Genomic DNA, 24,263 nt, shown 5'->3' on the forward strand with positions numbered 1-24,263 from the left:
TTCTTTCACCAGGTGGGGGAAGTTTTCTGTCATTATTTCTTCAAATAGGTTTTCAATATCTTGCTCTCTCTCTTCTTCTGGAACCCCCATAATTCGGATGTTTTTGTACGCTTGAAGCTGTCCCAGAGGCTCCTTACACTATCTTCGTATTTTTGGATTCTTTTTTCATTTTGCTTTTCCGGTTGGGTGTTTTTTGCTTCTTCACATTTCAAATCTTTGACTTGATTCTTGCGATCCTCTGGTCTGCTGTTGGAACTCTGCATAATATTCTTTATTTCAGTCAGTGTATGCTTAATTTCTAGTTGGTCCTTTTTCATAACCTTGGGGTTCTCACTAGATTTCTTGAGGGTCTCACTACATTTATTGGTAGTCTCACCAGACTCTTTGAGGGTCTTACTAAATTTACCGGCAGTTTCTAGAAAGTTCTTGAAAAACCTTAAGAGTGTGGTTTTGAACTCTATATCCAGTAGTTTGCTTTCCTCCATTTCTGTCATTTGTGTCCTGTTTCTTTGTCTCCACATTTTTTATGCTTCCCTGTGTTGATAGAGTGGCTTTGTGTGCTAGGTGTCCTATAAGGCCCAGTGGCTCAGCCTCCCCAATTACCTGAGGTGGACACTCTTGGTGCAGCCCCTTTTGGGCTTTGTGCACAGTCTTGTAGTTAAGCCTTGATTGTTGTAGGTATCACTGGGAGGAATTGACCTCCAGGCCAATTGGCTGTGAGAATCAGCTGTGTCTACAGTGGGAGAACTTCTGTGCTGAAAACATCCCTCTGGGGCAAGACTTGCTTCAGTGGGGCTTTGGTGCTCACTGAGTCTGCCCCCTGAGTTTGTCCTTTATGGATCCGAGGAGCTATAATCTGGATGGTCCCACTCTGACCACCAGGCACACTGGCTCCTGGATCTCTAAGGAGGTGCTAATCTAGCCTCTGCCTCTGGCTACCCAGCAGGAGCTCAGCTGTGAAGCAATGCAAGTTGCTGTGGGGCTTTTTGCCAGCTGCAAGTTTGTTAGGTAATTTTCAGATTGCAAAGGGCAGGCCTTTCATATGCAAAAGCCGGCCCACAGCTTGGGCGGGGCGGTGGTCCCAGGGGATCAACAGGGTGGAGGAAGCATCTATGGCTGCCCTCAGAGGCCCCACTTCTCAGTGTCCCAGCAATCACTGCAAGCACCTCTGAGAGAAAGCTGCCCTTGAGTTCCGACCGATGCCAGACAGTCCAGTTTCTCCCGTATGAGTCTGGGTCCCCAGAGACTCGCCTAGAACTGATGCTCAAAGCTTGAGACTCCCTACCAATTGAAAAAGACAACCGTGACCTCAGCCGCCAGCCCTCTCCGGGTGCGCCTCCATACCTCTGTACTTTACTTCTGCACTGCAGCTCCTCTGAGTCTCGGTATGCTTTTCTCTTTCCTTCTAGTTGTAGAATTTCCACTCAGCCAGCCTTCTTGTGGTTCTGGATGATGTCCATTCCGTCTTTTAGTTGTATTCTTGAAGTGGTTGTGCTAAGCAGCAATCTCCGGTGTTTACCTATGCTGCCATCTTGGTTTTCTGTCTGCCAATTCTGGGCTTCCTGTAGGTATTTAGGTGCTAACTACTGTGAGGCACTGTCTTTTGGCTTTTAGCACCCTGCTTGAAGCTCCAAGAGATCTACCCGTCCACTGCTTGTGTCTGTCTCCACAGGCCTTGGCTTCAAGCAGGAGGGGCCAATCTGCCCTTTGCCTCACCACCAGCTGTCAATCTTAATCACTCCAGAATGTGATTCTGACAGGGCTTAGGTGGGGGTGGTGTTTCGCTTTCAGGGAATATGATGGGTGTTTTTTTCCTGTTCCAGAGTTATTCCTCAATGAGTGGCCCAAAATATTACTCTGCACTTGGCTGGACAGAGGTTCTTGTATGGAGACCAGTGGGGTCAGCTGGGACCCTGGAGTTATCAGACTGGTTCCTAGAATAGTGGGACGGACGGCCCCTCCTTCACTCTGGCCACCGAGGTCTCTTTGAGACTGTTCAGACCTTAAGCTTGGCCTCAGCCTTTGTTTTCTCAGTTTACTGAGAAATGGGTGTGGCAGACTGTATCACTGAGGGTGGGTTTTTTTCCCTCCAGGTAGTTCTTCCCAGGGAGAATGGCTGTTTTGTTTTGGAAAAGTATAAATAACCCAATGCAGGACTCCAGGCTACTGCTTTTCCAGGTCTCCCTGTCCTGCTTCCCACCCACACCTTTCCTCAGGCACCTCAAGTCCATGCCTTCCTCCCTGCACCAATGCCTCAGGTGTGTAGTTGCAAATCAAAACTCCTGTGCTCTGAGTTTGGAGATTTAAAAAAAAAAGGCCCTCAAAGTCTCGCTCTCCCCTCCATTGGCTCTGGTTTGCCAGGTCTAGACTCTACTGCCGCTAGCAGTCTTGCTACCTTTCATAGCTGCATGGATGATACAGGTGCTGTTGGTTGTGCCACCACAGGTCCAGAAGTGCCACTGGTCGGTCACCTCCGCTGGGGGTGGGTGTGTCTTCTCCAGACATTCCCCCCAATCTCGCCCTTCCTACCAGTCTCCAGGGTACTTCTGTTCTTCCTGTGATATGTCACCTCCTCAGCTCGATCACAGTTGGAAATTCCAGGTGAATGTTCTCCAATTTAGTTGTATTTCCATCCTGGCCCTGGAAGGAGGTGCCCGACAGGTCTGCCTGTTCAGCCTCCATTTTCTCCTCCAGGGCCTATTCTTTATGAGCAATTACCCCCAAAGTGTTTTCACTTTTCCCACAACATCATCTTGCATACTAGGGACAGATGTGTTAAGAGTATTCAGTTCAGCGGGTGCCCAGCGCTGGAATGTCTGAGGATAGGGAGGGAAGCAGCCCCCTTGGCAGTCAGTGCTGGATCACTGCGCTGGCACCGGCTGCAGTCAGTGCTGGGTCGCCGTGGCGACCCAGCACTGACTTCTGGTGTTAGGTCAAGCCTTTGCTTGTTATGGACCCTGGCTCTTTATATATATAGATATAATTTGGACCCTTGTTTGACCATGGGGAGTCCATCTCAAGCAGATAAATTCCTTCTTGAGGTTCACATTAAATGAATCTTTTTTTCTTGGGATTCATACTCTCACCCTGGATCAGAGTACCTTAATTTTCAGTTATTGTTTGGTAAGAGGTTCTCCTGAAGCCATCTGAGCCATTCAGCCTCACAGGCTCTTCGCTGATGGATCAGTATGCATAACCTTCTGTACCCTCAGGGATGAATGTGAACCCAGGATTGTTCTTGTCTATCTCTTTCCCTTGTGTTAAACTTCTGCTGTTTTTTTCCCCACTTGTTGCTACTATTTTTTTTATTAAATCTTTATTGTTCAGATTATTACATTTGTTCCTCTTTTTCCCCCCATAACTCCTCTCCACCCAGTTCCCACCCCACCCTCCTCCCTCACTCCCCACCCACTGTCCTCATCCATAGGTGCACGATTTTTGTCCAGTCTCTTCCCGAATCCCCACACTCCTTTCCCCCCCAAGAATAGTCCCACTTGTTGCTACTATTATCATGGAGCTACCAGTCCCCTCTTAATTGCTCACTGGCAAGATCTCCATTGATTTTGACAATGCCCCTTAGGCAGGAACAACTCCTGCTCTGTTCTAAATAAAGTCAGTCCCTTCAGGCAGGGATGCTGAGATCTTCCACTTTATTGCCTGCTTCTTCCCCTGGGCAGAACCTTTGTGCCACTTTACTAGAGTTAGTGGCAGGAGCTTGGCATGCTTCTCCTGGAGTGACACCCCTGCTCTATGAGTGGATGCTGAGGAGATGGTTGTCCCTGATCTTATTGGCATGCCCTCCCGGCATGGAAGCTCTGTCCAATGAGCCAGCCTGGGTGAAGGAAACTAGGGGCCTAATATTCTTAATCTGTTGCACCTGGCATAGAGCTCTTACTCTAAGAATGAGAACTGGGTGGGGAAGGGAATACCCAGCTCTTTCATTGTACCTGTCCCGAATAGCACTTCCACAGCACAGGCCTGGGGAAGATAAGAGAGGCTGGTAGCCTTCCCTTCCCTAGGTGAAACCATAGCTTAGGAGTCTAGGAGCTGGAGTAAGAGGGAATTCCCACTTTCTTGACAGCATTCATCTGGAGTAGCTTCAATGAGATGGAGCTGTTGTGGGTAGCAGCAGGTGTGGATAGGAGATAAGAGCTCAAATGTTACAAACTATCACTATTCTGAAATTTAGTTGTTGTGTTTTAAATAAATATTTTTCCATTTGTTATAGACCCTTAGGGCAATTTCCAGAGACTTTAAGTGGTCATTTATTTTAACGATTTTAACAGGAAAATTGTTGTTTCATTGGGGGAAAGGATCCAAGAACTCCTTATACCACCATTACAAAAGTTCCATCCTTAATTGGTAACTTAAAAAACTGAATGTAGCCCTAACCGGTTTGGCTCAGTGGATAGAGTGTCGGCCTGCGGACTCAAGGTTTGATTCCGGTCAAGGGCATGTACCTTGGTTGCGGGCACATCCCCAGTGGGGAGTGTACAGGAGGCAGCTGATCTGTATTTCTCTCTCATCGATGTTTCTAACTCTCTATCCCTCTCCCTTCCTCTCTGTAAAAAAATCAATAAAATATATTTAAAAAAACACAACTGAATGTAGGTTTAATGTACCAAAGGAGACTTACAATGACTAGGCCAGCATTATTGAATCCTTGTTAGCAAGCTGAAAACTCAGTTTGGTAGTTCTGGGTCTTTTTAGAGTTTTAAAAAAGGAATATTTCAAAGTAACGTCTTTAGTTTAATTCATTTCACCAAAATTTTATTGACATCCTCCCTTGGAATACCAATTTTATGGCGAATGATCTTTGTTTTGCTTTTTAAGTTTAGGTTTTGAAATCCTGAGGCTCATACTAATATATCATTTGTGGTTATCAGAATGTCCCATAGATAATGTGGTTTGGTAATTAAAGCAGAAAATGGAAAATCAAATTTCTCTTCTCCCTAACCCCTCACTCATTTTTAATGCCAATGCAGGAAATATTAGACATCAATTAACTGCTAAAGGTTCTTTCAGCTACAAAATGGAACTAATAATGCTTCACAAGGGTGTTGTGAAGCTTAATAAATATTGCTAAGCATTTGTCTGTGAAAATCCTGTATTTGTTTTATTTTAAAAATACATTTATATTTCGTAGACTTTAAAATGTGCCATTAAGTAAAAGCTAGTATATACATGTATGTTATTTTAATGTAGTATATTTATAAGTATATTCAAATAGAAAAGAGCCAGAATATAATTATAGTGTTGATTTATTTGATATATACTCTGAGAAAATTGTGGCTTTTTGTAGTTAGAAAGTAATGCTTATACAATTGATTTTCATGTACTGGTTATCTAATAATCTGTTGTAGAGCAAAATAGATAAGTTGGAATAAAGTATAATTATACCATGTCTTCTTAGTAATATGTAATCTTGAAAATGTAATCTAAAATGAGTATGTATTTTTTTTCTTTTTTGATTAGCCAAAGCTTTGATATTGGGAAGATGGATAAGAATTCTGTTGAGCCAGAAATGCTGGTAAGGATCATGTTAAATATTGCAAAAGTAGGTAGAATAAATACAGTTTATGTTATTGTTATCCTATCTAATAAAGACATACTATGCAAATTGACCACCACTCCAATACACAAGATAGCCGCCCCCATGTGGTCAAAGATGGCCGGCAGGGGAGGGCAGTTGTGGGCGATCAGGCCAGCAGGGGAGGGCAGTTGGGAGGAACCAGGCCTGAAAGGGAGGGCAGTTGGGGGCAATCAGGCTTGCAGGGAAGGGTAGTTAGGGGGGACTGAGGCGTGCAGGGGAGGGCAGTTGGGGGGGACCAGTCGTGCAGGGGAGGGCAGTTGGGGGGACCAGCCCTGCAGGGGAAGGAAGTTGGGGGTGACCAGGCCAACAGGGCAGGGCAGTTGGTGGGGACCAGGCCAATAGCGCAGGGCAGTTGGGGGGGGACCAGGCCTGCAGGGGAGAGCAATTAGGAGTGACCAGCCCTGCAGGGAAGGGAAGTTGGGTGTGATCAGTCCTGCAGGGGAGGGCAGTTGGGAGGGCCAGGCCAGCAGAGGAGGACAGTTGTGGGCGATCAGGCCTGCATGGGAGGGCAGGTGGGGGTGACCAGGCCGGCAGGGGAGGGTAGTTAGGGGCAATTGGGCCAGCAGAGGAGCAGTTAGGCGTAGATCAGGCTTGCAGGGGAGTGGTTAGGGGGTGATTAGGCTGGCAGACAGAAGCAGTTAGGGGCAATCAGGCAGGCAGGCAGGCGAGCAGTTGGGAGCCAGCTGTCCTGGATTTTGAGAGGGATGTCCCAGATTGGAGAGGGTGCAGGCTGGGCTGATGGATACACACCTCCCTGTGCACAAATTTTGTGCACTGGGCCTCTAGTAAAATTATAATAGTCTATCCCCCCATTTGTGAATAGGTTATCTATTGGGCACATCATTTAATATGTCAGTGCATTAGTTTCTGTAAAATTGATATATTAATACCTGTAGGGTAGAGTCTTGCACCCATGATTTAATATGTATAAAGTGCTTAAACAATGTTTGGCTATATAAGTTTTAGCTTTGATTATTGCATGTTAAAAAATTCTAGGTTTTTAAAAAAATCTAGGTTTTCCCCAGATAGAACATGCTGGTATGGAAGTTAACTTTAATATTTAGTCAAGCAAAATGTTACATGTAAACAAATCTGATATAAAACGAATTTAATAATTGCCATAGCAAAATGGAATTTATTCAATTTTTTTTATTTCAGAAAGGAAGGGAGAGGGAGAGATTTAAAACATCAATGATGAGAGAGAATCATTGATCTGCTGCCTCCTGCACACCCCACAATGGGGATAGAGCCCACAATCTGGGAATGTGCCCTGACCGGGAATTGAACGTGACCTCCTGGTTCATAGGTCGATGCTCAACTACTAAGCCATGCTGGCTAGGAAAAATGGAATTTTTTGAATATTCATTTCGTCTTCTCACCATTTTAGTATATCAATCAAAATGTAACTGAATACCTATATATATGGCAATGTGATAGATGTGGAATAAAAGAGAAATATAAGCCCTAGCTGGTTTTGGCTCACTGTATAGAGCGTCGGCCTGGGGACTGAGGGGTCCCAGGTTCGATTCCAGTCAAGGGCATGTACCTTGGTTGCAGGCTCATCCCCAGTAAGGGGTGTGCAGGAGGCAGCTGATCGATGCTTCTCTCTCATCGATGTTTCTAACTCTCTATCCCTCTCCCTTCCTCTCTGTAAAAAATCAATAAATATATTTAAAAAAAAGAGAAATATAAAACATGGCCTCTATCCTTATGTTTATGTTTAAAGTGTAAAATTAATACAAATGATTACAATGGAGTATTATTCAACTTTGAAAAGGAAGGAAATTCTGATTCATGCTACAACATAGATTAATCTTGAGGACATTATGCTAACTGAAATGAGCTATTTCACAAAGAGACAAATACTGTATTATTCTACTTAGATAAAGTAACTTGAACAGTCAAATTCATAGAGATAGAAAGTAGAATGATGTCTACAGGGGTTTGAAGGGAGGGGAGCTATTGTTTAATAGGTACAGAGCTTCAATTTTGCGTGGTTAAAAGAGTTCTGGATGTGTATAGTGGTGATGGTTGCACAACAATGTGAATGTACTTAATACTGTAATCAGACAAACAATGGGTCTGTGCTGCCTGTAACTACTTTAGCCAATTAAACAGAGATTTATAGTTGAATCATATATGAGCGTTTATTCCAATACTGCCAGCAGTATGGGAGAGCAGCAGGTCATCCACAAAAATCTGCTCTGCACACTATGATAAGCCAGCTGCTTATATTGGGTTAAAAGGACAAAGATTACATGGGGAAATAGCCAAAGTGTATGTCAAATGGGCAGTTAATAGGTAAGCAGAAGGCTGGAGATCTTCAAAGGGCTAGTGATATGCAAGGGCTGGGGTTTTCAAAGGGCTGGCATTTCTGGTTTCTGCAACAAAGTTGTTAATCTTTCCATGATAATAGGCAGCTCCAAATGGGAAGGGTGGGCTGCATTTCCAGGTGAGCTCCCAAGTCCTGTGTGTATTACTGCCAGCCAGGTTAGAATGTGCCTTCTTTAATCAGAATAAAACAATCACAGTTAACAGAGAATGATTAATATTTCTTACAATTCTAGCTGGTTCCCCAAATTTTCTTTCTGCCCCTATCAATACTTCTGAAACATACACTTAAAAATGGTTAACAAGGTCAGTTTTAGTTATGTGTATTTTATCACAATTAAAAATAATAAAAAATATATTGTGATAGTATGACAGAATGGGTATTATTATACAGCAATGAGAAAAAATGAACGATAAGAATTGAAACAATATGGATGTTCTGATATATAATGTTGAATAAATAAAGCAAGATATAAAGTAGTACATACTGTGAGATTCCATAAATGTAAATGCCAAAAGCAGGTAGAATTAATACATGGTGTTGGAAAGTCAGGTAATTGGTTACCCTTGTTTGAAATAGTGTCTAGAAAGAGGTATGAAGTGAGCCTGTTGTTGCTTATGTTTTCTTTTTTAAAAAGTTATCTTTATTGTTAAAAGTATTATAGGTATCCCCCTTTTCCCCCATTGACCCTTTCTAGCCCTCCCTCATCTCCTCCCCAGGCCTTCACCACACTATTGTCTGTGTCCTTGGGTTATGCATATATGTATATAAGTTCTTTGGTTAATTTCTTCCTCCCACCCATTCATCCCCCACTTCCCTCTGAGATTCCACAGTATGTTCAGTTTCCTTCCTTCCTTCCTTCCTTCCTTCCTTCCTTCCTTCCTTCCTTCCTTCCTCCCTCCCTCCCTCCCTCCTTCCCTTCCTCCCTCCCTCCATCCATCCCTCCCTTCATTCCTTCCTTTTTTTGTTAATCCTCACTTGATATTTTCCCATTGATTTTTTTATACTCAAAGATGCTTCCTTTTTTTAAAAAAAAATTGTAAGTTATTACATATGTGTTCTTATCCCCACATTATCCCCCATCCCCCCGACTCATGTCCTCACCCCCCTGTTGTCTGTGTCCATTGGTAGGCCTATATGCTTGCATATAAGTCCTTTGGTTGATCTCTCCCCCTTACCCACACCCTCCCCTACCTTCCCTCTGAGGTTTGACGGTCTGATCGATGCTTCTCTGTCTCTGGATCTGCTTTTGTTCATCAGTTTATGTTGTTCATTATATTCCATTGATTTTTAGGGAGAGTGGAAGAGAGAGGGAAAGACAGAGAGAAACATCGATGTGAGAGAAACACATCAATTGGTTGCCTCCTGCATGCACCCCAACCAGGGCCCAGGCTGGGGAGGAGTCTGTAACCAAGGTATATGCCCTTGACCAGAATCAAGCCCAGGACCCTTTGGTCCACAGGCAGACACTCTATCCACTGAGCAAAACTGGCTAGGGCTTTGTTTCTTTTTTTAATTGTTGATAGTATTATAGATGTCTCCCATTTTCTTCCCATTTACCCCCCTCCACCCAGTCCTCTTCATCACATTGTTGTCTGTGTCCATGGGCTATGCATATCCTATCTAATAAAAGAGAAACATGCAAATTGACCATAACTCCGACACCCTTCCCATTGGCTAATATGCAAATTAACTGCCAACCAAGATGGCGGCCGGCAGCCAAGCAGCTGAAGTGAATAGGAGGCTTGCTTGCTTCAGTGACGGAGGAAGCCAAGGTTCCCTGCCTGCTGCTGCTGGCCTCTGAGCTGCAACTCTAAGAAACAATGTTGCAAATATAGAAGCTAAACATTCCCCAGAAACCTGCTTTCAGCCAGCCGGGCTTCAGCCAGCAGGATTGCAACAGTGCTACAATTATAGAACCTGAAAAAACCCAGATCCCTGCTTTCAGCAGCTGAGGTCTCAGAGCTGGAGCCGAGCCTCAGAGCTAAAGCCAGCTCTCACCTCCAGTGACAGCCATAGCAGGTAAATAAATCCCAGAATAAAAAAAAAATCAAAAAGAAAAAAAGGAGAGGTTGGGAGCCTCAGTCGCCCGCCAGCCTGAAAACAGCCATCATCCCCTCACCCAGATTGGCCAGGCACCCCAGTGGAGACCCCCACCCTGAAGCAACAAGATGGCGGCTAATTTGCATACTGAAGGCAGGCAGCAGTGGGCAAGGCTGTCCGCGGTCTGGGACCCAGATCCATGAACTGCCGGGCGGGGGGGCAGTGCTTGAGGCTGTCCGTGGTCCGGGACCCGGATCTGTGACCCTGCCAGGTGGGGGGCAGTGCTTGAGGCAGTCCGCAGTCCGGGACCCGGATCTGTGACCCTGCCGGGTGGGGGCAGCGCTTGAGGCTGTCCACGGTCCCAGAACCCGGATCTGTGACCCTTCCCGGCGGGGCGGCAGCTTGCACAGGGGCGGATCGGCCGGGGTTGGGCAGGGCAGGACGCCTGGCTTCTGCCCAGCCCCAGTCACTCTGGGCAGGTGAGCAGCACAGAGAGCCTCTGGACAGGGGAGGCAGGCCGGCAGAGGGCGGCCTGTACTCCCCACATGGCGGTGGTGACAGCTGTGAGCGCACCAAGCGGAGCCTGCAGGCTGAGCTGAAGTAGCACCTGCAGGCCATCAGCGCCCAGGAGTGTCTGCACAAGATCCGCCTCCTGGCCCAGAAGGTGCAGGATCACAGGGATAGCCACCGTGGCGGGCCAGACTGATGTCCTCCTGGCCACACCGTGGGGGTTTGCGGATCTGCAAAGCCAGAGGCCTCTGGTGTGCACATCCCCACCTGGGATGCAAACATCCCCCAGGACACGTCACCCTCCCGTGCCTGCAACAGTTGCAAACCAAGGCGTGCACAAGTTCCCTCCACCTCTCCACCGCACTTCCATCAACCCGGCATGCCAAATACCCCCACAGGATGTTTACACATCCCCTCTGATGCGCTCATGTCCTTTGGAGAGTGTCTGGGTGTTCTGGGTGCTGAGGGTGGGCGCCTGTGAGATGACAGTGAGAGGGCGGAGTGGTGATGCCCCGTTCCCACGGAAGCCAGTGCAGCTACGAGATCACCTCTGGGGGGTTAATGCAGGTGCTGAGGCAGGAGCAGGTGCAGACAGACACACCTGGTGGGCGTGGGCGGCCCTTGCTGAGGTGCCTTTGGTCAGCGTTCAAGATCAAGAACCCAGAGGCGGAGAGGAATTCTGTCCTCTCAGTGAAACAGTGGGATAGTCCGGGCAACTGTAGAGAAGGAATGTGCAGTTTGGGTGCCAGCACCCATGAGCGAAGGCTGCCGTGACTGAGCCTCGCTTGCTTGGGGCCTAGCGCACTCCTGCCGGGCAGCACGTGACAGGACGTGCTTTTCCGAATTAATGAGAGAAAACGTTGATTCTCCTGCTGCCCACGAAGGTGGAAAGTGAAGTGGGGAGACATGTGGGGAGTGAGCGAGGTTCCCTGTCTGGGGGTTCCAAATCTGCTGTTGGTTTCTTTCACCGCTGACTAGAGATATACAGGGTGTCCCCCCAAAATGTATACACACTTTGAATACCTACTAATTCCAATGGTTTTAAGCATAAGAAAGAAACAACAATGGAGCTGTTATCTGTTAAAAGTGTGGGCACACACAGGTAGTTGGACATTCCCTGAGGGGTCTCAGATTGGAGAGGGTGAAGGCCAGACTGAGGGGCCCCTTTACCCCACCTACCGCAGTGCACGAATTTTGTGCACCGGGCTACTAGTATACATATGTGTTCTTTGGCTAATCTCTTCCCACCTCTCTCCCCTCTGAGATGTGTCAGGGTGTTCCATGCTTTTGATAACTGTGTTGTTAAACATACATGTGGTTAGTTTATGAAAATTTATGTACTCGAAATTTTGAACTTTTTTGTATTTTATGCTTCAATTAAAATTTCAAAAAAACAAAACAAAACAAAAAAACACACCACACACCAAAAACCTGAGTATTAGTGAAACAATTTGGGAAAACTAAGTGATAAACTGTGTGGTACTGACCTGAAGTTTGTACAAGGGCATGCAGAAAGGGGACTATCAGGGTTGACTGGAGTAGTTGAAGAAGTCTTATGGTAGGAAGTCCGTGAAAAGTAGATGGGGTCCATACAGTTAAAATGGAGGGAGAAGGGAATACCAGGTAAGATGTCTGGAGGATGAAATGAGGATGGAAGACAGGATTTAATTGAGATTGAAATGTAATATGTATATTGTAAAGTAAGATTATGAAGTAGTTTTCCTTCCTTTATTTTGGTTTTAATATTTTTAAAATTAAAGTATAGTTGGTGAAGTAGTTTTTCTTTCATGCTAACAGTACTTTATTGAGGTTTAATTTATGTAGAATAATTTGTACAATAATTATACAAATCTTAAGTGTACAGTCTGATGAATTTTAATATATCTTGTTACCACCACACAGATCAAGTTACAGAAATTTCTATCACCCTCAAAAGTTCTTTTGGTCCCTTTCCAGTTAATAGTCATTCCAACCCCCAGGATAAAACCTCTATTCTGACTTCTACTGCTATAGATTATTTTCAGATTTTTTTGAACTTTGTATAAATGGAATCATACAGTATGTACTGCTTTATGTCTGCCTTCTTTTGCTTAACATAAATAGTTTTGAGATTCATTCATTTTGTTATATTTTTCTGATTATTTGACCCTTTTGCCATATTTATTTCATAAAAGTCCTCTGGGAGACTTTATAAGTTGAGAGTTCTACAATAATAATAATAATAATATTAAGTACATTATATACATCTTACTTGATCCATATTTGTTTTTGAATTAAAAATCTCAAATATGTAACACCCTAAATGTCATTTCTCTAGTTTCACAGATCCTTAACGTGTTTAACATATATATATATTTTAAAATATGTATTTTATTGATTTTTTACAGAGAGGAAGAGAGAGGGATAGAGAGTTAGAAACATCGATGAGTGAGAAACATCGATCAGCTGCCTCCTGCACACCCCCTACTGGGGATGTGCCCACAACCAAGGTACATGCCCTTGACTGGAATCGAACCTGGGACCTTTCAGACTGCACGCCAATGCTCTATACCAGGGGTGGGCAAACTTTTTGACTCGAGGGCCACAATGGGTTCTTAAACTGGACCGGAGGGCTGGAACAAAAGCATGGATGGAGTGTTTGTGTGAACTAATATAAATTCAAAGTAAACATCATTACATAAAAGGGTACGGTCTCTTTTTTTTTTTTTTGGTTTTATTCATTTCAAATGGGCCGGATCCGGCCCGTGGGCCGTAGTTTACCCACGGCTGCATACAGTGAGCCAAACCGGTTAGGGCTAACATATATTTTTTAAATGTTAGAAGATCACCTTTGTTTGGTCCTACTGTCCTTATTATACTTAGGGGCAGATTATTCATTGAAATAGGGATCCTTCTTTAAAATATGAACCTGTAGTTAATATGTTCACAATAAATAAAGTTACTCCCTTATCAATGCAGACCTGGCTGGAGAAACTTACTTAATTCAGCAATACATTGTTCATTTTAAAATTTAGCTCAGTTGGGAGAAATCTCTCTAGGAGAATATATCTGTTCCTACTGAAATGGTGGTATGTGTGCCTTGGTCCAATTGGTTAATCTCAAATAAGCTGTAAAGTTTGAGAAAGGAATTATGTTTTTCTATTTATCTCTTTTTAAAAAATGTTTTTATTGATTTTAGAGATGGGTGGGGGGAGAGAAACACCAACCTGTTGGCTGCCTCTTGCACGCCCCTTGCTGGGGATTGAGCCTGAAACTCAGGCATGTGCCCTGACCAGGAATTGAACCAGTAACCTCTTGGTGCATGGGTTGATGCTCAACCACTGGGCCACACTGGGCTATTTATCTCTTTTTATGGAGGTTTAATACAATGCAGTAGGTGGTAAGCTGATTAAATTAAATATTGCTATGACCTAGCCTTAGTTTCCTTTATTTGTAAAATGGGGATGATAAAGTACTTTAATACTAAAACACTGTTCAGAAAATAATTATATTAACACAATTTTATTAAATTAAGGTAAACTAATACTATAAAATTCTTACACTTGAGGAAATGATAACTTACATTTGAGAAGATGCCTGTCACTGTGTAAGTGCTAATCAGATGTTGTATTGCAATTCCACCCTCAGCTGTGTGCTTTTTTTTTCTATTTGTAATTATAGGCTAAAATTCTACGGTTTCTAGCCACTGTTTATTTGGATTGGGATGACAGAGAATATTATGATAAAGCTCTCAGTGCTATAAACCTAGCAAACAAGGTATGAAGTTTTTACTTTTGAATATTAGATTGATTAATTTTTTAAAGCTTTGATTCACATTTTGAAATCTAGTTTAGACACTTGCTTTAGTATCCCTAGAATTTTTTAAACAACAGATTATAACAATCTTTTTTCACAGCACAGAAAGGAAAAATAAAATATACCCCATTGACAGCAAATATTTTTGAAAAAGAATTCTTTTGTATGAAACAGAAAGGCTTCTCTCTCTGCTGTGAGTTTTTAGGATAAAGAAGGAAATGATGATAACATAGGGCCCCGTGGTTGGCAAACTGCGTCTTGCGAGCCACATGCGGCTCTTTGGCCCCTTGAGTGTGGCTCTTCCTAAGCCTTAGGAGTACCCTAATTAAGTTAATAACAATGTACCTACCTAGATAGTTTAAGTTTAAAAAATTTGGCTCTCAGTAGAAATTTCAATTGTTGTACTGTTGATATTTGGCTCTGTTGACAAATGAGTTTGCTGACCACTGAGATAGGCAGATGATGGACTTTAGTTTAAAAACCAATACCCTGAGAGTGAAGGCAGGCAAGGAAGAAAGAAAGGAGGAAACGGCAGTTGAGTAAGCCAACCCACAGTGTGGGCCATCGCTGTGCATCCAGTTAAATACAGTATTTCATTTATTCATTCAACAAGTACATTTTGAGTAACTCCTGTGCCCTGAGATGAGTGTTGGGGAGGATTGATGAGGAAAATCAGACTTGGTGGTTGGGGGCAATGAGTGCTTAATACATCTATTGCAGGGGGTTGTTGGAGCAGCACCAGAGTTTGGAGGGAGTGGGCAAAGAAGACTTCCTGGATGGGTGCTGACAATGACTTGGAGTAGAGGGAGGTGGGCAGGCTGCCCATGTGGTGTCCAGGCAGCGGGAACAGCATGTACAGAGACTTAGCAGGAGAGATCACCACAGGCAATCAGGGAATTGAAACAACTTCCCCTAAGGCCACCAAAGTTTATTCAGACAAGAAAAATCAAAAGCAGAGTACACAGATATAAGGTGAGTAAATTGGACTAGCAGGACCATTAAACAGTAGTCTGCCAGTCCCTTCCCATGGGAAAGAGAAGGCACTGGTAGCCTTTATATAGAGAGGCTGTAGGAGAAGCAGAAAGCCTGAGGAGCTGCTATGGACAAGCTCAGCTTCCTTGCTGGCACAGTCATTTTGGAGAGGAGAGACTCTAGACTTGGCCAGCTAGGTCTTGCAGTCATGGGGGTGCATACCTTCCATGGAATCCTTTACACCTGCTGTGCCCTCTGCCTGGAATTCTCACCCCCTGAGTCTGCATGATCCTCATTCTCTGCCTATCACCCTCACCCTTCAGAATGCAGTTCTGGCCACACTTCCTCAGGGATGTCTCTTCTGACCAACATCCACCCTGAAATACATCAACTCATGGATGGTCTATGTACCAGAGACTTCCACCTTGTGATTTTATATCTATTTGTGTAGATTTAAAAAAAATAAGTATCTCTCCTGATAGACTGTAAGCTCTATGAAGGCAGCAACCAAGGCTGGTTTTGCCCATTCCTACATCCCCAATACCTAGCATTGTGCCTGGCACATAATAGGAGCTCAATAAATTTTTTTAATTAAATCTTTATTGTTCAGATTATTACATTTGTTCCTCTTTTTTCCCCCCCACAACTCCCCTCCTCCCAGTTCCCGCCCCACCCTCCGCCCTCACTCCCCACCCACTTTCCTCATCCATAGGTGCACGATTTTTGTCCAGTCTCTTCCCGCATCTCCCACACCCCTTTACCCCCCCCCCCAAGAATAGTTAGTCCATTCCCTTTCTATGTCCCTCATTCTATTATAATCACCAGTTCATTCTGTTCATCAGATTATTTATTCACTTGATTCTTAGATTCACTTGTTGATAGATGCATATTTGTTGTCTATATTCACTATGCTGTACCTTATGTTTCCATGACTATGTTGTGACTACCAATCTGTATTACTTAATCACTTCAACTTTTCACCCATTCCCCCAAACTCTCTCCCCTCTGACAACTGTCACTCTCTTCTCTGTATCTATCTGTCTGTTTCATTTTGTACGTTTGTTAATTTTGTTCTTTAGATTCCTAATATAAGCCAGTCATATGGTATTTGTCTTTGTCTAACCGACTTATTTCATTTAACATAATACCTTCTGTGTCCATCCATGCTGTCGTAAATGGTATGATTTAATTCTTTTTTATGGTGATATATATATATATATATATATATATATATATATATATATATATATATATACCATAACTTTTTTATCCACCGTCTATTGATGGGTATTTGGGTTGCTTCCATATTTTGGCTATTGTAAATAATGCTGCAGTGAACATGGAGGTACATATATCTTTTCAAATTGGTATTTTTAGAAACGTATTTTTATTCATTTCAGAAATGAAGGGAGAGGGAGAGAGAGATGGAACTATCAATGAAGAAAGAGAATCATTGATTGGCTGCTTCCTGCACGCCTCACACTTGGGATCGAGCCCACAATCCAAGCATATGCCCTAACTGGGAATCACTCAACCACTGAGCCACCCTGGCTGGGCTCGAATTGGTATTTTTATTTTGTTTGGATAAATCCCCAAAGTGGAATTGCTGGGTCATAAGGCAGTTCAATTTTTAAATTTTTAAGGAAACTCCATACTGTTTTCCACAGTGGCTGCACCAATCTGCATTCCCACCAACAGTGCATGAGGGTTTCCTTTCTTCCACATCCAGACAACATTTGTTCTTTGTTGACTTTTTATAATGGCTATTCTGACAGGAGTGAGGTAGTATCTCATTATGGTTTTGATTTTGCATTTCCCAGATGTTGATCATCCTTTTATATCTCTTTGATCACCTGTATGTCCTCTTTGGAGAATTTTTTCTTTATGTCCTATGGCCATTTTTTATCAGAATGTTTATTTTTTATTATTGAGTTGTATGAGTTCCTTATATTTTGGATAGCTCTAAGTGGATATATCATTTGGGAATATTTCCTGACATTCAGTAGGTTATCTTTTCATTTTGTTGATGGTTTCCGTTATTGTGCAAAAGCTTTTTAGTTTGATGAAGTCCCATTTTATTTTTGCTTTTGTTTCCCTTGCTGGAGGGATCATATTTTCAGTCGATAAGTCCTACCCTTTTTTGTTAAATTTTTTCCTATGTACAGTCAAACCTCGTTTCTCGAATGTCTCCCATCTCAAACAACTCAGTTCTCAACTAAGTTGTTCACAGGAATAAATGTCTCAGTTGTGGAACCAAACTTTGGTTTTTGAACTGACAACCCTTTCATACTGATACCTCAGCTTGACAAAAAGTGTCTCTCAGGGCACAAAGGGGAGGATGCTTTTATTGCTGGGTACATCAGTGATTAATGCATTTTTAAAACATAAAGAGGCCATCTGGTGATAATATTGCTAAGGCTATGAAAAAAACAATGATCACAGGCAATTGAAGAGGTAGAAAAACTGTTGTTGTTTTGGATAAATGACAAGTAGTTAGCCAGTGACAACATTTCAGAGGCATTGATATATGAACAAGCAAAGATGCTATATGCTGACCTGAAAGACACCCTTGGAATTAGTGATGAAAATAATTCCTTTAAGGCTAGTAGGGGATGGTTTAATAAACTTAAGAAAAGAATTGTTTATTTATAGATTAAACTAGAGGCCCAGTGCATGAATTTCATGCACTGGGGTGTGGGATCCCTCAGCCCGGCCTGCGCCCTCTCGCTGTCTGGGACCCCTCGGAGAATGTCTGCCTGCTGGCACTCAGACATCCCTCTCACAGTCTGAGGCTCTCACAGTCCAGGACCCCTCGCTCTTTACTGCCTGCCTGCTGTGGAGGCAGGAGAGGCTCCCAGCACCACCACTGCACTCGTCAGCTGTGAGCCGGCTTCTGGCTGAGCAGGGAGGAGTGCCGCTCAGCCAGAAGCTGGGCTTCCTGCTTCTTAGTGCTGGCCCCATCCCCGCTGATCAGGGGCCAGGCCGGCAGTGGGAGGGGACATGGGAGGTTGAGGCACTGCGGAGGCACCCGGGAGGTGCCAGGACCGTGCCACTGTCTCTCCAGTCACCTCTGTGGAAGGGGTGGCACCGGGACTGGGACTGGCCCACACCGCCAAACTCTCCTGCTGCCTCTGCAGAAGGAGTGGTGCTGGGTCTGGGCCCGAGCCACCACCTCTGTAGAAGGGGTGGGGGCGGGGGCAGGGGGAGGTGCTGGACCAGGCCGGGATGCTGCCTCTCCTGGGACCACCATGGCTGGCCTGGTGGCACAGGCTTGCTTGCCCTGCCCCCCACCCACTGGTCGTACTGAAAGTTTGTTCTACTGTCTGGTCTAATTAGCATATTAGCTCTTTATTATATAGGACCAGAGGCCTGGTGCACAAAAATTTGTGCACTCGGGGGGGAGGGGGGTCCCTCAGCCCGGCCTGTGCCCTCTTGCAGTCTGGGACCCCTAGGGAGATAACGACCTGCTGGCTTAGGCCTGCTCCCGGGTGGCAGAGGGCAGGCCCAAACCCAAGGTGCAGCCCCTGGTCGGGCTCAGAGCAGGGCTGATTGGGGAGTTGGGGCACCGCCCCCTGTCATGCACAGAGCAGGGCGGATCAGGAGGTTGTGATGCCACCCTCAGTCACACTCAGGGTAGAGCCAATTGGGGGGTTGGGGCACCGCCCCCTGTCACACTCAAGGCAGGGTCGATGGGGAAGTTGCGGCGCCACACCCTGTCACGCACAGAGCAGGGCCAATCAGGGGGTTGGGGTGCTGCCCCCTGTCACTCACAGAGCAGGGCCCATCAGGGGGGTTGGGGCTCCGTACCCTGTTACGCACAGAGCAGGGTTGATCAGGGGGTTGGGGAGCTCCCCCCGTCACACACAGAGCAGGGCCCATCAGGGGGTTGGGGAGCTCCCCCCTGTCACTCACAGAGTAGGGCTGATAGGGGAGTTGGGGCACTGCCCCCTGTCACACACACAGCAGGGCAGATCAGGGGGTTGGGGCACCGCACCCTGTTGCACTCAGGGCAGGGCCGATGGGGAGGTTATGGCTCTACCCCGTCACACACAGAGCAGGGCCCGTGGGGGGGGGGGTGGTTGGGGCGCCGTACCCTGTCACACACAGAGCTGCAGGGTGATCAGGGGGTTGGGGAGCTCCCCCCTATCAGGCACAGAGCAGGGCTGATCAGGGTGTTGGGGTGCCTTCCCCTGTCATGAACAGAGCAGGGCGGATAGGGAGGTTGTGGCCCTGCCCCCTGTCACACACAGAGCCGCAGGGCGATCAGGGGGTTTGGGCACTGCCCCCTGTCACGCTGATCCCGGTGCCGGGAGGCACATTACCCTTTTACTATATAGGATAGAGGCCTGGTGCATGGGTGGGGGCCAGCTGGTTTGCCCTTAAGGGTGTCCTGGATCAGGGTGGAGGTCCCCACTGGGGTGCCTGGCCAGCCTGGATGAGGGGATGATGGCTGTTTACAGCTGGTCACACACCCTTCAGGGTTGGGGTCCCCACTGGGGTGGCTGGCCAGCCTGGGTGAGGGGCTGAGGGCTGTTTTCAGGCTGGCGGGTGACTGAAGCTCCCAACCGCTCCTTGTTTTCTTTTTTTTTTATTGTGGGCCAGCTTTAGCTCTGAGGCTTGGCTCCAGCTCTTAGGCCTCTGCTGCTGAAAGCAGGTATCTGGTTTTTTGGGGTTCTTTAATCGAAACACTGTTTCAACTCAAGCTCTGAGATCCCGGCTGGCTGAAAGCAGGTTTCTGGTGTTTTGTTTAGCTTCTATATTTATAATAATGTTTCAAACTGCAAGCTCAGAGGCCGGCAGCGGCAGGCGGGGAACCTTGGAGTCCTCAGTCACTGAAGCAAGTAAGCCTCATGTTCGCTTCAAGCTGCATGGCTGCCGGCCGCCATCTTGGCTGGCAGTTAATTTGCATATCGCCCCGATTAGCCAATGGGAAGGGTAGCGGAGTTATGGCTTATTACCATTTTTCTCTTTTATTAGATAGGATAATACATTAGATATATACTGTATACAAGAATGATTAAAATGAAATAATTTTATTCATTTTTAATATGCTTTTATTGATTTTTTAGAGAGAGAGGAAGGGAGAAGGAAAGAGAGATAGATACATCAATGAGAGAGAAATGTCAATTGGCTGCCTCCTGCAAGCCACCCACTGGGGATCGAGCCCACAACTTGGGTGTGTGCCCTGACCGGAAAATAAACCTGTGACCTCTTGGTGCAAGGGATGATGCTCAATCCACTGAGCTACTGTGGCTGGGCAATTTACATTATTTGTAATGGGGAAAAAAAAGGTTTGGTTTTCAAATTAAATTCGAGAACCGAAGTTCTACTGTATTTTATTCTTTTAGATGCTATTATAAATGGAATTATTTTCTTAACTCACTTGTGAGTGGTTAATTGGTAGTATATAGAAATATAGTTGATTTTAAAAATATTGATGTTTCACCCTGGCTGGTGTGTTTAGTGGTTAGAGTGTCATCCTGTGTACTGAAGGGTCTCAGGTTTGATCCCTGGCCCTGGTTGGGTGTGCATGCAGGTGGCAACCAATCGATGTGTGTCTTTCACCTCTCTCTCTCTCTCTCTCTCTCTCTCTCTCTCTCTCTCTCTCTTTCTCTCTCTATCTTCCCCTCTACCCACCTCTTTCTTTCTCCCTTTCCCTCTCTCCCTTTCACTCTCTCTAAAAATCAATGGAAAAATATTGGGGTGAGGATTAACAAATAAAATAAAATAAACAAAATATTGATGTTGCAACTTTGCTGCTGAAATTTTTTTAGCTGTAACAGGTTTTTATTGGATTCCTTAGGACTTTCTAAGTGCAAGATCATTTCATCTGCAAATAGAGGAGATAGTTTTACTTTTTCCTCCCAATCTGGATGCCTTTTATCTCTTTTTCTTCCCTAATTGCTCTGGTGAGAATGTCTATTCTAATGTTGAATAGAAGTGGCAAGAACAAACATTTTTTCTTGTTCCTGATCATAGGTGGAAAGCTTTTTGGTATTTCACCATTATGGCATGGTATTGTGGGATATTTTAGATGCCCTTTATTAGGTTGAGGAAGTTTCCCTTCTATTCCTAGCTTTTTGAGTATTGATACAACTACTTTGAATAACAGTTTAACATTCTTTGATAAAGTTGAATCACCGAGCAACTTCACTCTTAGATACATATTTTGGAAAACAGTTCTTGCATTTGTATATTACAAGAAATGTACAGAAAGCTGATGCCAAAATTGTTCATAATAGCAGTTGGGTTGAAAGCAACTCAAGTGTTCAAAGTAGGCCAGGTAAATAAATTGTCATACAGTGGAATACTATATAGAGTAGTCATTCTCAAACTTTAGCATTCATAAATATTAACCAGAAAGTCTATTAAAACATAATTTCCTTATTTACTACCTTATTAAACAGGTACTAGAATTTATGTTGAAATGGAAACTTTTCTTAATATAAATCAATAATAATGATATTATACATTTTTCTAAAACCACCCACACATACTTTATTTGCTGGGCCTCATCCTCAGAACTTTTGATTCAATAGGTTTGGGTGGGGTCTGCATTTTTAACAAGTTTTCAGGTAACGTTGATGAGGGGAATATGCTCCAAGGACCACACTATAGAGTAATGAAAACAAATAGATTAGTTTTATGCATCCACATAAATGAATCTTAAAATCATGATATTGAATGAAGAAGCAAGTCACAGAAGAATTTGTATACATTATGATTCTGTTTGAATGAAGTTCAAATGCACGTAAAAATAAACAATATAAAGAAGAGCAAGGGAATTGCTGCACAAAATTCAAGGTAGTTTACCTCTGTGGGTAAGTGAAGAGGATACAAATGGGCAAGTGTACATTGGAGGTCTCTAATGTGCTGAGTGTTGTTTCTTAACTTATGTAGTGAGTACATGGGTGTTTGTTTTATTATTCTGTAAGATAGATTTTCTATAATCATGTGTGTGTATATGATACAGTTCACAGTAAAAAATGGAAAAGTACTCTTTAGAGCTTGCAGGAGAGCTGGACAGCGTAATCATAGGCAGACCAAGGGTAGAAAGAGTTTCAAGTGATGCAGCATATTATAGTGGAAAGATTATGGCCTTTAGAGTCAGAGAGGTCTGAATTCAAATTTCAACCCTATCACTTTGCAACTGTATGACTCTGGGTAAGTTACTCCATAGGGGCCTCAGGTTCTTCATCTGCAAAACAATATTCATAGTACTTGCCTTGCAAATTTGTTATTACTGGATCCTGTTTTCCAATAACTGTTTGGTAAAAAGAAAATGAAAACAAAGCAAACAGAAACTTAAGGAACAAGTGTGAGAAATGACAATGAGAAAAATTACAGATAACACAAGGAGATTGATGGTAGGGAGAAAGCTGATAGATTTAACTGATACTTACGAATTTTGAAAGCTTAATTTCAAGAGACAGTAAGGATGGATACTACAGTGCAAATGATTATGGAAGTGCATAGATGATGATACAATAAAGGCAAAGTATTGTCCATTCTCTGGAGTTGTTTGGTAAAGGAAATAAAGGAAAGAACAATGTAACTTGTGTGAGTATCATAGACTAAATGAAAACAGATCCTACCAAGATTTGGACAACCTGTACATCAAAGGTAAGTGATAATTGAGCCTAAGAGATATTTCAACATGCCTGTTAGGAAAGGTAGTAATGGAATAGATTAAAATTTGTAACTTTATTCTTTGTATTAATGTCATGTATATTTGCAAAACCTTTTAATACCAGTGCTTATTTTCTCTAACTTTCCATACTTGAGGCATCTCACACATGAATAGCTATAATTATTTTTAGTTTGATAAGTATGAGGTTCATGTAGAGGATAATTGACTTTGTACTGAGAAAAGTTCTATTCTGTGGGCCTACCTTGCACTTTTAATCGTAGCCAGCTATTTAAAGATGTACCCTGTTAGGAAAAAGTGGAACCAGGCTAGAGACCACAAATGGCTTAAGGCCAGCTAACAGGACTTGGAAAAACCATTCAGAGTTCATCGTTATGAATGGTAAATATGACAGGCATATTCTATAGGAAAGACAATGTGTTTCCTATTTCATTCAACCATTGTTTGCAGAGTACTATACCTGTTATTAAAATCTCAAAGAAACCACATCCAATTATAATTGATTTTTTGGGTTTTGTTTACCAAGACAAGAATATGGCCTTATCTTCATACAGTTTACTAATAAATATTGACTTTGCCATTTAAATGCTTGACACTCAATGGAAATGTTTACATGTTCTTTTCCTCATATCATTTTATTTAGATTGAATAAAATATCAGAAAATATCCCTAGGGATATACTGGATGTTATGATCTGTTCTTTTATACTTTTGATTTCCTTTTATCATGAGTCATCCTGCTGTGGTTGAATAAAACAGGCAATTACTTGAAAATTGTCTTTTATATTCCATAGTTTTAATGTAATTGTGATTTCTTTAAAATAGGAACATTTAAACCCAGCCGGGCTTTTCTTGAAGATAAAAATCCTCTTGAAGGGCGAAACAGCTAATGAAGAACTCATTGAAGGTATCATCTCTGTGTGTGAAGTGCAGTTTTTAATCTAACCACCTATTTGTTGACTGTAAGATATTTTGTAGTATAATTTGATGGTGATTGAAAAGGAAAATAATCACATAAAGAAAGGGGGAAGATTGTTAGCCAGAAGAAAAAGAGAAAGGAGAGAACAGTAGCAAATTTAATAGGTAGTAAAAAAGAGCTGAATAAAAGCTATCAGTTTTCTTTTAGTCTAACAGAGAATTGCAGCTGCTCAGCCCTTCTGACGTTGTCTACTACCATGAAGAAAGATTACCTATTGACTGAAAAGCCTATATAATGTTGTGATTTTTATAATTACTTTTATAAACATTGTTATTAGTTTTTCAAAATACACATCACAAAGTAAACATCCTGATATATAGCTGTGGGTCCTTTGGCAAGTTACTTAACTTTTCTGTACTTCATTGCTTCATCTTTGAAAGTGATATAATAAT

General features: G+C 43.5%; 1 protein-coding gene across 1 annotated transcript in view; it reads left to right on the top strand.

Moving 5' to 3' along the window:
- The window catches only part of TEX11 (testis expressed 11), a 467,244-nt gene that overhangs the window by 158,219 nt on the left and 284,762 nt on the right, over nt 1-24,263 (top strand). Inside the window, exons 9-11 of the mRNA XM_036304176.1 lie at nt 5,476-5,530; nt 14,139-14,234; nt 23,718-23,799. Of these exons, the coding sequence (XP_036160069.1) occupies nt 5,476-5,530; nt 14,139-14,234; nt 23,718-23,799 (233 nt within the window). The remainder of the gene's footprint in view (nt 1-5,475; nt 5,531-14,138; nt 14,235-23,717; nt 23,800-24,263) is intronic.

The sequence above is a fragment of the Myotis myotis genome, unplaced genomic scaffold (genome assembly GCF_014108235.1).
Source record: "Myotis myotis isolate mMyoMyo1 unplaced genomic scaffold, mMyoMyo1.p scaffold_m19_p_4, whole genome shotgun sequence".
NCBI classification, from domain to species: Eukaryota; Metazoa; Chordata; class Mammalia; order Chiroptera; family Vespertilionidae; genus Myotis; species Myotis myotis.